The following is a 14,076-nucleotide window of genomic DNA, read 5'->3' as shown; positions in this document are numbered from 1 at the left end:
CACAAAAGAGAAAAGGTTAGTTATCATCTACTGTGGGGAAGGAAGTATTTAATAAACTTTCTAGAACAATCAATCAACATTCTGGGGAGATGAAACACTCATAGACTGCCTCTCATTCTTCTGCAAATGAAAAGCAGCAAAGCATGAAGGAGTTAACTGCATGACTCAGGAATCAGAGTTTATGATCCCAGGTAACACTCTACTTGCCAGATGAAAAACAAGGAAGGCCTTCTTCAGAAATGCTATTCCAGCACCATGAGAAGAAAGCATCACTCCATGTTCTCCCACGGAGCTGAGTAGTGGTAGTTCACACTTGCAATCCTAGCTACTCAGAAGGCTGAGATCCGAGAATTGCTATTCAAAGCCAGGCCAGGCATGAAAGTCTGTGAGATTATTATATATATAATTTTTTTTTTTTGGCCAGTCCTGGGCTTAAGCTTAGGGCCTGAGCACTGTCCTTGGATTTTTCTCAAGGCTAGAGCTCTACCACTTGAGCCTCAGCACCACTTCCGACTTTTTCTAAGTATGTGGTACAAAGGAATCGAACCCAGGTCGTCGTGCATGCTAGGCAAGCACTCTACCAGTAGGCCAAACTCCTGGCCACATTATTATATTTAATTAACTACCAGGAAACCAGAAATGGTGCTGTGGCTCAAAGTGGTAGAGCAGTAGCCTTGAGCTAAAGAGCTAAGGGACAGTTCCCAGGCCCAGAGTTCAAGCCTCATGACTGGGTCCCCTTCCTGGCCAAAAGAAAGTCTTGGACTTCTGTGCCTGGGCTGACTTTGAACGATGGCCCTCCAGATTTCAGCCTCTTGAGTAGCCAGGGTTATAGGTGTGAGCCACTGGCGCATGGTGAGAATTTTTAAAAAAAAAAGCTCAAAATGTTCTGCAGTGTTCAGAGTGTAGAAGACACAAAATAAATAACAGCTGTTGTTATATGCAATTACAGAGCAGATAACCTGTCATACAATAGTATTGTAAAGTTAGAAAGTACCTTTTTAAGAAAATAACATTTCAAGTCAGTGAGTAAAAAATATTTTGCATGATTACTCCTTGCTTTTAATAAGTACATGTTCTTCTAACCTTTAAAAATCCTCTCAAAACCAAATTTTCTAGGCTCTGTATGTACCAGAATGAAAGTGATCCAGCCTCCACCCTTGATGAGTCTCATGGCCCATGCAATCCACTCATCTGAGCACTGGCTGCCCATTTCATGAAAAGGACAAGCAAAGTACTAGGACCCAGCACAAAATCCACTGTCAATCCCTATGAGCTGAGATGTGCAAAAAGGCTAAGAGTGCTTGGCATGTGCCTAGTGCTCCCGTGATTACTTATGAGAATGATGATAATGACAGTGGTGATGATAATGATGGCCACAGGGCTGCAGGAATGGCTCAAGCAACAGAGTACCTGCCCCAGCAAAGAGCAAAGTGTTTGCCTAGCATGCACGAAGACCTGGATTCGATTCCTTGGTACCACAAATATAGAAAAAGCCAGAAGTGGTGCCGTGGCTTATGGGTTAAGGCGGTAGCATTGAGAAACCCCAAAGACAGTGTTCAGGCCATGAGTTCAAGTCCTGGAACTGGACAGAAAAAAAAAAAAAGCCAGAAGTAAAGCTATAGAACTACTGCTCCAGTGATAAGAGTGCTAGCCTTGAACAAAAGAAGCTCAGGGGCTGGGAGTTTGGTCTAGTGGTAGAGTGCTTGCCTAGCATGCACAAAGACCCAGGTTTGATTCCTCAGTACCACATACATAGAGAAAAGCCAGAAGTGGTGCTATGGCTCAAGTGTTAGAGCTGTAGCCTTGAGAAAGTCCAAGGACAATGCTCAGACCCTGAGCCCAAGCCCAGGACTGGCAAAAAAAAAAAAGAAAAAAAGCTCAGGGACAGCACCAAGGCCCAGAGTTCAAGCCCCAGGACCTACAAAAAGAAAAAAGCTAGAAGCTTAAAGTCTGCTAACAAAAAACACAAAAAAAGCCAGGCACTGGTGGATCACACCTATAATCCTTGCTAATCAGGAGGCAGAAACTGGATAATCATGGTTTGAAGCTTCAGCAGAAAAGTCAGGAAGATTCTAGCTCCAAAACAAGAAACAACCAAATGCCAGGCTGGGAGCCAAGCTCAAGTGGTGGAACACCAGCTATGAGAAAACAACCGAAGGGGCTGGGAGTTTGGCTTAGTGGTTAAAGTGCTTGCCTAGCATGCATGAAGACCTGGGTTCGATTCCTTGGTACCACATACATAGAAAAAAAAAGCCGGAAGTGGTGCTCAAGCCCAGGACTGGCAAAAAAAAAAAAAAAAAACCGAAGTGAGAAAAAAGTCCTGGTATCAAAAAAAATAAATAAATAAAAAACACAAAAAATTAAAATTATGCCAGGCACTGGTGGCTCATACCTCTGTAATCCTAGCTACTCAGAAGGTTAAAATGTGAGGATTGTGGTTCACAGTCAGCCCAGGCAGGAGTCTATGAAATTCTTTATTGCCAATCAACTACTCAAAAAATGCTGGGATGGATCTGTGGCTCAAGTGGTATAACACTAACCTTGAGGGGAAAAAATAAAAACAACCAAAAAAACCCTCAAGGATAGCCCAGGCCCTGACTTCAGGCCCTAAGACTGCCATGCAAGTGAACGTACGTACATACGTACACACGTACACATGTGTACACACACACACACACACACACACGGAGAGAGAGGAGGAGGGGAGGGGGAGGGGGAGGGGGAGAGGGAGAGGGAGAGGAACAAAATTTAAGAAATCAATACAGTTGGGTGTGGTGACTCACACCTGTAATTCTAGTTACTCAGGAGACTGAGATCTGAGGATCACAGTTCAAAGCCAGCTTGGGCACTAAAGACCTGAGACTCTTATCTCCAGTTAACCAGTAGGAAACTTCAGGGGTAAGTCGATAGCCTTGAGCTGAAGAGCTCAGGGACAGCACTCAAGCTCAGAGTTCAAGCCTCAAGACCCACAAAAAAAAAAAAGAAAGAAAAAAGAAATCAATAGATCACCAGGTGCTGGTGGCTTACACTGGTGATCCTAGATACTCAGGAGGCTGAGATCTGAGTTTCATGGTTCAAAGCCAGCCCAGGCAGGAAAGTCCTTGAGACTCTTATCTCCAATTAACTACCAGAAAATGGGTACCTACCTCCCCCTGAGCCACGGCACCACTTCCCGGTTTCTAATGATTCACTGGAGATAAGAGTCTCTTGTTCTTTAGTGCCCCACTGGCTTTGAACCAGCCTCCTGAGTAGTTATGATGATGGATGTGAGCCACCACACCTGGCTCTTGTTTTGTTTACTGATAATCTTTTAACTATGCTGCCTAAATTGTTGCTCACAAGCCACCAAAAAAGTTTGGAAATTGTGTTGTGGCTCAAGTAATAGCCTTGAGCTGAAGAGCTCAAGGATGGCACCGAGGCCAAATTCAAGCCCCACAACTGACCAAAAAAAAAGGGGGGGGGGAATGTTAATTTATTTTTTTGCCACTACAGAGTTTAAATTCAGAACCTCATACTTGCTAGGCTTGGGCTCCCACCCCTTGAGCTATACCTGTTATTAAGTGATAACAATTTGACCACATAGCTCCATCTCCCGGCCAAAATAAACAGAGCAGTCTTAACACTTACGCAGCATCAGTTTGTAGAGGATTCAGGTACCGTCCTTGTTCTAAATTTAATCTATAGATTTCAGAGCTACAAAGTAACAAAGATAGTCAAAATATGAGAAACCAAGATGAACTTTTCTTTATGTAAGTATAAACTTTAAAAATGTGCAAAAATGTCATATTCCCTTTGTAAGACTGACATATAAATACAGTTAAACCTAAAACATATTTACATTAGTTATGAATTTGTTTCATATAAATGTACATTAAATGACAAGTGCCAAGAAAATATTATGATGTCTCTAAGCAGAATATTAAACAGTATGGAGAATGCAAGATCCCAAAGTACAGTTCATGTATCTATTTATGTAAGAAAAGACTAGAAAGGCAGTTTTTAATAAGACTTTCCTGTTTTTTTTTCTTTTCAATACTGTTCGATGTTTTTTCATTTCTATCTTGAAATAGCTGTACAAAGAAGTTGTCATTTAACATACCCTGGCTGGATATGCTGTTTTCACATTCATGTTAAAGGCAGCACTTAAGAATAAAATTTCAGGCCAGGCAGGTGGCACAACCCTATAATCCTAGCTACTCAGGAGGCTGAGATCTAAGGACCAAGGTTCAAAGCCAGCCTGGGCACAAAAGGACCTGAGACTCATCTCCAATTAACCTCTAGAAAACAGGAAGTGGGGCTTGGCTCAAGGGTAGGGCGGTAGCCTTGAGCTGAAAGAGCTCAGGGACAGCGCCCAGGCAGAATGAAAGCCCCATGACCACAACTAAATAAATAAATAAATAAATAAATAAAAATTTCGTGTTAGTGACTGGGAGTTTTGCCTAGTGGTAAGAGTGCTTGCCTAGCATGCATGATTCCTTGGTACCACACACATAGAAAAAGTCTGAAGAGGTACTGTGGCTCAAATGGTAGGGCTCTAGCCCAAGGACAGTGCTCAGGCCCTCAGCTCAAGCCCAGGACTGGCCAAAAAAAAAAAAAAATTAGTTTTAGAAAATATTAAGCAAACGGGGCCGGGAGTTTGGCCTAGTGGTTAAAGTGCTTGCCTAGCATGCATGAAGACCCGGGTTCGATTCCTCGGTACCACATACATAGATAAAAGCCAGAAGTGGTGCTGAGGCTCAAGTGGTAGAGCTCTAGCCTTGAGAAAGTCCAAGGACAGTGCTCAGGCCCTAAGCTCAAGCCCAGGACAGGCAAAAAAAAAAAAAAGAAAATATTAAGCAAAATAGACAATATTATCGGGACATAGAATAGTGGACTTTTTCTTTCTTTTTTTTTGAGAAGGGTATACTACACTTTAACTTGTAGCACTGAGGTTGCTAGGCAGGCATGCTTCCAGTCCTTCATGCTTTCATATTTTTCCAAATAAGTTCTCCACATAGTTAAGGTAAGAGCATGCTGCTGTATCCAGCCTTTTTTTGTTATTGTTATTATAAAGGTGATATACAAGAGGGGTGCAGTTATACAAGTCAGTATACATTAGAAATGAATCCATTAATTTTGGGACTATGTCACCCCTTCCCTTGCTCTTTCCCAGTCATGCCCAACTTTCTGTTGGTTGAGATGGAGTCTCATGCACTCTTGCTCAAATCCTGAACCAAAATATTCCCAATCTCAGCCTCACAAGTAGCTAGTACTTTTCAAAAAACAATTTTTTTGGCAGTACCAGGATTTGAACTCAGGGCCTATACATGTTAGGCAGGCACTCGATGCCTCCAAACCTTTGGATTTTTTTTTTTTTCCCAGTCCTCGGGCTTAAACTCAGGGACTGAGCACTGTCCTTGGGCTTTCTCAAGGCTAGAACTCTACCACTTGAGCCACAGCACTATTTCTGTTTTTTTCTATGTATGTGGTACTAGGGAATTGAACCCAGATCTTTGTGCATGACAGTAAAGCACTCAGCCACTAGACCAAACTCCCAGCCCTGGATTTTTTAGTATTATTATTATTCCTTGTTTCAAAGATTTGTTTATTTTACAATAATCACACTTTATCCATTCCAGAGATTTAAATAGAGAAAGTATACAAGTAATTTAAGAAGAGAAGTTGGTTATGTCAGAAAGGGGAAAGCAAAGCAACTTTATTCAATACCTTGCACCAACAAAGTACAGGTCACAAGATGGATAGTGATAAGAGAAATCTCTTCCAAACTTGGGTATTCTGGTTTTGTAATAAAATCCTGATTGTGAATGAAATTCAATATATCTGTCATTATGTAAGAAGACAATCTGAAAATAAAACAAGAGAATGTTTGCTAAGGTTTCTAAGTAAAGTGTTTATTTCATCATCATTCTTCAAACTAGCACAGCAAGAAAAACTCTGATCTCTTTCACTGCTTTGTCCAAAAACATGTGAGTACATTCCCTGCCTACTGGGATGGAGTGAAATTCTTCACTGGTTCCTTAATGCCTTCCTGCATCCTGACAGCTTTCCTGCAAACCTATTTGTTAACTAAAAGAATTAAAACCAGCAATAGTATTCTATAACATGCAGCACCATACAGAGACTTCAATGAGCAATTTCATATTTCACTTAGGGACACATTTTAATAATCTCTCAATTTTTACACAGGGTTTTATAAACTCCTTCAGTAAATGTGGCTTTAAGATACTATAAAGGTATCTGAAAAACCTGTGTATGTATTTAAATATAAATCTGTCAATATTTGAGAAAATGTATTTTAAAATTACATGTCCCCAACACATGATAAACTGCTACTATACACCAAGAGATAAAATGAACCTCAGAATTTTCATGACTGAAAATAATGTATAAAACCATATCAGCAAAGTAAATTCATTTTTTTCTTCAAGATAATAAAATCTCATTAAGAAATCATTCTGCTCTCTTTATTTTAATCAGTACATAAAAGCATAGGATAACATAAGACTTCATAAACATTTTCATTTCAAATTAAGTAAGGACTCTATTGTTAATTCTGTACTGTTGAAAAAAACTCCAAGAACTGAAAGTTAGAAATCTGTTTACCTGGATTCTAAACTGCATCAAAATATAGTACAACCTCTTGCTGGGTTAAAATCTGAATACTAAATATTGCTGGCTTACTTTTTACATATAGATAAGATAATGAAAGCAATCTAGCAAATAAACCTCGGTTCACTTCAAAACTACAGTACAAGATGGCCTAAAAGAGATGACTATTACTAATTCTTAAGAATATATTTGGGTTTGTAATTTTCATTTTTTCTTACTCAAACTTGCTAACTTGTAAATGTTCCATTATATATTTGTGTGATACACAACTATACTAAAGCTGGTGACTTACATTCTGTCTTTCTTTACATTTAGTATTTTCAGTTACAGTTTATTAGTTCCTTCTTTATGGTTGTTTCCAGTTATGTTCGTGGTTGCCTATATTTTTAGTAGCAATCAACTAAAACTTTTGGGATATTTTACTACTTTATTGAGTCATTTAATAACTTTTCTTATTTGCTCTGTCACCCTACATTTGGGTCCTCTGCTTCATCCCCTCTCTTCAGAATACTGTTAGATAACTGATTTTATTGCACATTAGTTATCTTTATATACAAGTGGGTTTTAGTTACATGTTTTCATTTTCTTTACTTTGATAATAACTGCCTATGATGCTATAACCAGAAATAAATAAATTTTACTTTAAAAATTAAAAAAAAAAAAATAGCTGGGGATGGGAGTGTGGTCTAGTGGTAAAAAGCTTGCTCAGCATGCATGAAACCCTGGGTTCCATTCCTCAGTACCACATATACCAAAAAAAAAAGCCAGAAGTGGTGCTGTGGATCAAGGGATAGAGCACTAGCCTTGAGGAAGTACAAAGACAGTTCAAGACCCAAGACTGACCAAAAAAAAAAAAAAAAAGAAGAAGAATATAGCTAAGGCTCCATGTATGATAGAGAAGTACCTTCTTACCAGACTGGCCACAGGTCCCCTCTACCAATGCTATTCATATGTATACCAAGCTGAAAACATGTCAGGGGAAAGTAACAGGTAATTTAATTACTACACAACCATTCTTAATTTAGCAATGGGAACATCATAAAATATGTATTGTAAATATAAACTACACTCATTTCTTGAAAAGTTTTCACACATACCTTTGAATAGTCATCAGATAGAATTTCGAAGGTGACAACTGAAAAATAAAGGGAAAAATGCAATCATCAATGTTCTTAATAAATATGCAAACTCCGGAAGCAAAGACTGAATTCAACCTAAAAATAATATACAACAGTCCTTGCCTCTAGATAAAAACACAACAGAAATGTCATACTGCCCCCAAAATGCTAACTAAAAAGTTAAACATTTTTATGTCTCAACACAGATCATCTAAAATATTTATACAATCAAAGCAAATTCACAAAATATGACTTGTAATTTTGACATTGTCTTAAGGACAAGTTCAAAAATAATTTTAAGACTTCCAAATAAACTTTAACAATATTTTTTCAAATGCTGCTTAAAACAGGTCATGGTAACATTTTGCCTGCTAAACAAAAATAAGTGAAAACAGCTATTATTAGTGATAAAATGTTTCACTGTTTTCAAGAAACAAAGGATGAGACAACGCTGGAGAATGTACTTATAGTTCTATATACTAACTACTTTTGCCTGAATTCTAAACGCAAAAGCCACTGGTAAAAGTTGAACTTCCGGGTACCAAGACATGTGAAAGGGTATCAATGTATGTGAATTAATGCACCTTCTATCTGGCAAATATCATGTAACCCTTTTACTAATTACAATAAAAAAAAAAAAGGTGAACTTCCCAGCCGCACAGTGGCTCACGCCTGTAATCCTAGCTACTCAGGTTGAGATCTGAGGTCTCAGTTTAAAGCCAGCCCATGCACTAAAGTTCATGAGACTCTTATCTCCAATTAACCACCAGAAAACTGGAAGTGGCACTGTGGCTCAAGGGGTAGGGTGGTAGCCTTGAGCTGAAGAGCTCAGGGGCAAAGTCCAGGCCCAGAGTTCAAGTCAAATGACCAAAAAAAAAAAAAAAAAGTTGAACTTCCCAGGCCAGGAGTTTGGCCTAGTGGTAGAGCATGCACAAAGCCCTGGGTTTGATTCCTTGGTACCACATACATAGAAAAAGTCAGAAGTGGTGCTGTGGCTCAAGTGGTACAGCTCTAGCCTTGAGAAAGCCCAATGGCAGTGCTCAAGCCCTGAGTTCAAGCCCCAGAACTAAAAAAGAAAAAAAAGTTGAACTTCCCATTTTATCATGCCCTCTGTGCTAGAAAGAATTCTGAGAATGACCCAGTGACCTTCACTCTTTCAGAACCCCCTTAATGAGAACCCATGGAAAGACACTGTTCCCAGTTCCATTGTATTAAATGGCAAAGGAGAGGTTTATAATCTTACAAACCCCTTAAAAGAAGTTTCTCCAGCTCAGGCAAAGTAGATAGCCTCTAAAAGCCAAATGGCCCCTGTTGACAGCCAACAAGGATAAGATGCCAAAGTCTCACAGCTAACTACAAACTGAATTCTGCCAATAAACTGCACAAGACTAGAGGTAGGTGCCTGGCCAGCCTTACAGACAAGAGCCCTACCAGACTGATAGTCTCTGGTTAGCCCTGAGCACATATCAAAGCCTGCATGGACTTACAACCTATCCAACAGTGAGTTGCTAAACAGATACTACCTTTCAGACACCACGTTTATACAATTTATGACTCAACAATAAAACAAATACACAATTCATTCCCGTTTTTTAACAAAGACCTAAGGAGAAACATAAAAAGCTACTGTTAGGAATGTTAGTATCTTACCTTCTGAATCTAAACACCTTTCGAACTTCAAGGATAACTGATAGGTGTCATAACAACGAACACGGGGTTTATAAGTCCCTATTTAAAAAGAGAAATGTGATGTGAAGGTTAAGGATACATTCTTCCAGTCAATATCTCACAGAACAGTTGAGCATATTTTTTGTTCAGAAGTACATAGGATTAATTATAGCCAAGCCAAAGAAATTTAAAGGCAATCTTTCCCAAATAGCCCAAGGGAAAAAGAGCAAAGGCATAGAAAGTAAGATTAAAAAAAAATGAATAAGCCTTAGAAATAATCTAACAAAAGTAGATGGAAAACAATGAAATCTGTTTTCTCCATCAGATGGTCAAAGATGAAAAAGAACACGGGCATCTGTGCCGGAAGGAAAGTTAAAATTTTCTATACTGTTGTTGCTCATTAGTATAAATGCATATGACTTCTGCGGGCAATCTGACAGTAAGTGTGAAGAACACTATATTTATATACCTTGAAACCAATTTCAACTTATACATATTGGTCCTAGAATGTCAAATTGGAACTGGGGGCTTTGGGCTCATGTCTGTAATTATAGCTACTGAGGATCTCAATTCAAAGCCAGCCTAGGCAGACAAATCCAAGGGATTCTAATCTTCAAATAACCAGCAAAAAGCCAGAAGTGGAGGTATGGCTCAAGTGGGGTAGAGCACCAACTTTGAACAAAAAAGCTAAACAACAGCAAGAGGCCCTAAATTCAAGCCCCAGCACTGTCACAAAAAATTATGACCCTTCCTAGAATCATTCTTCCTTGTTGGCAACCAATCTAGAAAAAGACATGGAAGTTTTCTATAAAGGTAAACATACATCTACCTAATGGCTGAACTCCTAGATATTACTGAAGACAAATAAGAGCATAATCCATTAAACAGACTTAATTGTTCATAATGCTTAATCAATAATAGCCCCCAATTTAAGATAACCCAAGAGTCCATTTAGAGAATAAATTACAGAAGGTGGAGTACTCTTTTTATATTAAAAAAAGACATTGAGCCAAGTGCGGTGGCTCATGCCTATAATCCTAGCTACTCAGGATGCTGAGCTCCGAGGCTCAAGGTTCAAAGCCAGCCCAGGCACAAAAGGACCTGAGACTATTATCTCCAATTAACCTCTAGAAAAAAACTGGAAGTGGGGCTGGCTCAAGGGTAGGGCAGTAGCCTTGAGCTGAAGAGCTCAGGAACAACGCCAAGCCCCCAGAGGCAGGGTGGTAGCCTTGAGTTGAAGAACTCTGGGACAGCACCCAGGCCTAGTTCAAGCCACATCACACACACAAAAACACACATACACACACACACACACAAAAAAAAGACATTGATGTCTGAATCTCAAATTTTAGGTGGAAAAAGTCTTGTACAAAAAGGATATAGTGGGAGCCGGGCGTTTGACCTAGTGGTAGAGTGCTTGCGTAGCATGCACAAAGACCAGAGTTCAAGCCCTTGGTACCACTTACATAGAAAAAGTCGGAAGTGGTGCTATGGCTCAACTGGTAGCTCTCTAGCCTTGAGAAAGCCCAAGGACAGTGCTCAATCCCTGAGCCTAAGCCCCAGGACTGGCAAAAAAATAAAAATAAAAATAGCCAGTGCAGCAGCTATGTCACAGGGAGTATTACAAGACCATATGGGGGTTTTTTGGGTGAAAGAAATCTGAAGATGGGTGCTATTGGCTCGTGATCCTATTCAAGGCTTCTGAGGCTTGTAGTTCTAAGCCAGCTCAGGCAGGAAAATGTGAGACTCTTATGTGCAATAAACTACTCAGAAAAAAAAGGAAGAAATGGTGCTGTGACTAAAATGGTATAGCACTGCCTTGAGCAAAAGCAGTTTAAGCCACAGGACCAGCAAAATAAACAAATAAAAAGAAATGTTTTATACTGTGAAAGGGTATGGGACTATACAATCATGTGCATTTGTCAAAACTATCAAATGAAGCCAGGTGAGGGTATGCATCTCAGTAATCACAATACTTGGGAGACTGAGGCAGAAAGATAATGAGAGTTCTTCAGGGGTTACATAGTGAAACTTCGTCTCAAAACAAAACATCAAACAACAAAAAATAGATATCTACCATCTTGCTCTTAAATCAGAGGACATGATACACTATTGAACAGAAAAACAGGTCAAGAGATATGTAATAAAGCAAATATGGTAAACTATGTAGAATCAAGGCAGTAAATAAATGTATATTTTTTTCACTATTTGCTTATTTTTCAGGATTTGGTTGAAATTTATATAAAATATTATGGTAGAAATAACGACCTTTCCCTCTACAGCATTTCCTGCTATGAAATGTTTGGAATCATAAACAAGAAGTGCTTACCAGTTGCTAGAATATACTGGCCATCTTTTGACACTTTAATAGTGGTACACACTGTGGGCATTTCAAAGTCCTGAATAAGTTCAATTCTCCTACGGATATCTACAAAGTGAAAGAAAATAACAAAGTTAACTCATTTATTACAGGGCAAAGTAAACTGAACAGTCATAGTATTTACAAACAGGTAATATACCTGCAAAAGGCTGCCAAGACTTGAGAAACAACATAGGTACAGGGACCAGGAGTTTGGCCTAGAGGTAGAGTGCTTGCCTAGCATGCACAAAGACCTGGTTCCATTCCTCGGTACCACATACATAGAAAAAGCCAGAAGTGGTGATGTGGCTCAAGTGGCAGAGTGCTAGCTTTGAGGAAAAAGCGCAAGGACAGTGCTCAGGCCCTGAGTTCAAGCCCAGGACACGCACGCACACATATGCCAACAGTTAATCTACCTGGAGCAGCAAAAAAAGCAATTAGCACTCACCCACATCCTTCTTCTGCAGTGCTCTCTTCTTTCGGTCAGAAAGCCACTTAAAGAAAACGAACGAAAAGATTTCATTTTAAAACAATTTACCTAAATCGTTTTCTGCTTGCAAAAGCACATGCTCATATTATAAGATTCAAATACAGGGGCAGATAACAGAGAAGTACACCACTTAACACCACTGTTAAGCTACTGCCTGGAGTTCTTTATTCTTTCATGTAGTTGCATAAATTAGACAATGTATTTTTTGTTACAAAAGAGAAAGCCAATTTATCTGATAAATTAAGGGAATGCAGTAAGTTTCATATAGGTTATAGTTCATATTTGGAACAGCTGCCTCTATTTAAAGTAGAGAGAAAGTGTGACATGGTCTCTTTACCAGCCTCTCCACGCAGCTAGCTGTTCAATGAAAACCCAACAGTCTTCTCTGTTGTCCTGTCTCCCCTTCATGGCCTAGACCACCATCAGGGCCAGGGCAAGACGCATCAGCCCTCTCCTCAAAGGCAAGTCTTGAACACGGCAGTCCCGTGGCAGCCCCTGGGCTAGCCTCCCCCCGGGGATGCCCACCGCGCGCCTGCCTCTCTCCCCCTCAAGGGAACACACACACGGTGGCCCCCTTCCCTGTGCCGCGCGCTCCCTGCTGCATCCCCGGAAGCCGGTGGACAACCCCGGACCCGAGAGCTGGGGAGGGCAGCGACGTCCGCCAGCCTCCGCGTTTCCCCACCCCCGACGCCCGCGGCGACGCGTCTCGAAGGCGTCACCCGGACCATTCAGCCCGCGGCGGGCGCGGGGACGGCCACGTCCCGGTCCACCGCGGCAGCGGAGCCCCGGCCCGCCGGCTCCCACGCCGGCCGCGGCCCCGGCGACGGGACTCACCTCGGGGAGGGACTTGCCGCAGCTGAGACTGTAGATCTTCACCTCGTTGAGACTGGACACCTGCATGGCGGCCCCGCGGAGCGGCGGCCCCAGGGACGGTCCCCACACGTCCGTCCCAGGCGCAGCGAGGCGCGGCGCGGCGGCGGCTCGGCGGCGTGCGGGCGCTGGCGCGGCGTGAGGGCGCCCCGGCGGCGCGCGCGGATGACGCCACCCGAGCGCCGGAAGTTGCGCCCTTCCGGCGGAAGGAGGCGGCGACCGCCTGGTGGAAGGATCCCGGAGGAGGTGGCGAGGGGGGCGCTGGCGGCGCCGACGCGGGCGAGGTCAGACCCACTCGCCTTCTGCGTCCAGAGCCGCCCGCCGTGGCCGAGGGATCACGGTCCCGGCCGCCGGTGCTCCTGTCGCATGGCCGCTCTACGACAGCGGCCTCATGGCCCGGTGCGGTCGTGCACGCTGTCATCCCAGCCGAGCAGACCGAGGTCGGGAGCAGGGACGTTTCCAGGCCCGTTTGGGCGTCGTGGGGAGTTGGAGGCTAGCGGAGCAACATCGGACGACTCTCCTGAGAACCGTGAACAGAAACCAACCCTGATCTCTTTGGATTCTTTTACTGGTTAAGCCCTAGTTGTACAGTCTGGGGGAGGGGTCGGTTCATGGAAGCATTCCCATATATATATATATATATATGCATATCTATATATTCTGTATCCAAGCCAGTGCCACCCACTCCACCTCAGCCCCCTCTTAAAACCATTTCAGAGGTTGGAGGTGGGTGTGGCTCAGCTGGTAGAGCGCCAGCCACTGAGCAAAGTGTCATCGGGTACAGAATTCAAGTCCCAGCCTCCACAGCAAAAAGAAAAGAGATAACCAATTCTTTGCCTGGTGCTGGTGGCTCATGCCTGATATCCTAGCTACTCAGAAGGTTAAGATAGGAGGATTGTGGTTTGAAAGTCCATGGGACTCATCTCCAATGAACTACCAAAAAGCCAAAAATGGAGCTGTGG

General features: G+C 41.9%; 1 protein-coding gene across 1 annotated transcript in view; it reads right to left on the bottom strand.

The window, feature by feature from the left end:
- Positions 1-13,209, bottom strand: part of Nol10 (nucleolar protein 10) — an 88,731-nt gene extending 75,522 nt beyond the window's left edge. Inside the window, exons 1-7 of the mRNA XM_090337449.1 lie at positions 13,079-13,209; positions 12,203-12,248; positions 11,725-11,823; positions 9,378-9,455; positions 7,707-7,744; positions 5,707-5,843; positions 3,628-3,693 (exon numbers count right to left, since the gene is read on the bottom strand). Coding sequence (XP_090193575.1) covers positions 3,628-3,693; positions 5,707-5,843; positions 7,707-7,744; positions 9,378-9,455; positions 11,725-11,823; positions 12,203-12,248; positions 13,079-13,144 — 530 coding nt within the window. The 5' untranslated portion in view covers positions 13,145-13,209. The remainder of the gene's footprint in view (positions 1-3,627; positions 3,694-5,706; positions 5,844-7,706; positions 7,745-9,377; positions 9,456-11,724; positions 11,824-12,202; positions 12,249-13,078) is intronic.
- Between the last annotated feature and the right edge of the window lie 867 nt (positions 13,210-14,076).

Source organism: Megascapheus bottae, chromosome 7 (genome assembly GCF_031878675.1).
Source record: "Megascapheus bottae isolate mThoBot1 chromosome 7, mThoBot2.hap1, whole genome shotgun sequence".
In the NCBI taxonomy this organism is placed as follows: Eukaryota; Metazoa; Chordata; class Mammalia; order Rodentia; family Geomyidae; genus Megascapheus; species Megascapheus bottae.
Note: the sequence above shows the minus strand (reverse complement) of the source record. Positions and strands in the feature narration are given on the sequence as shown.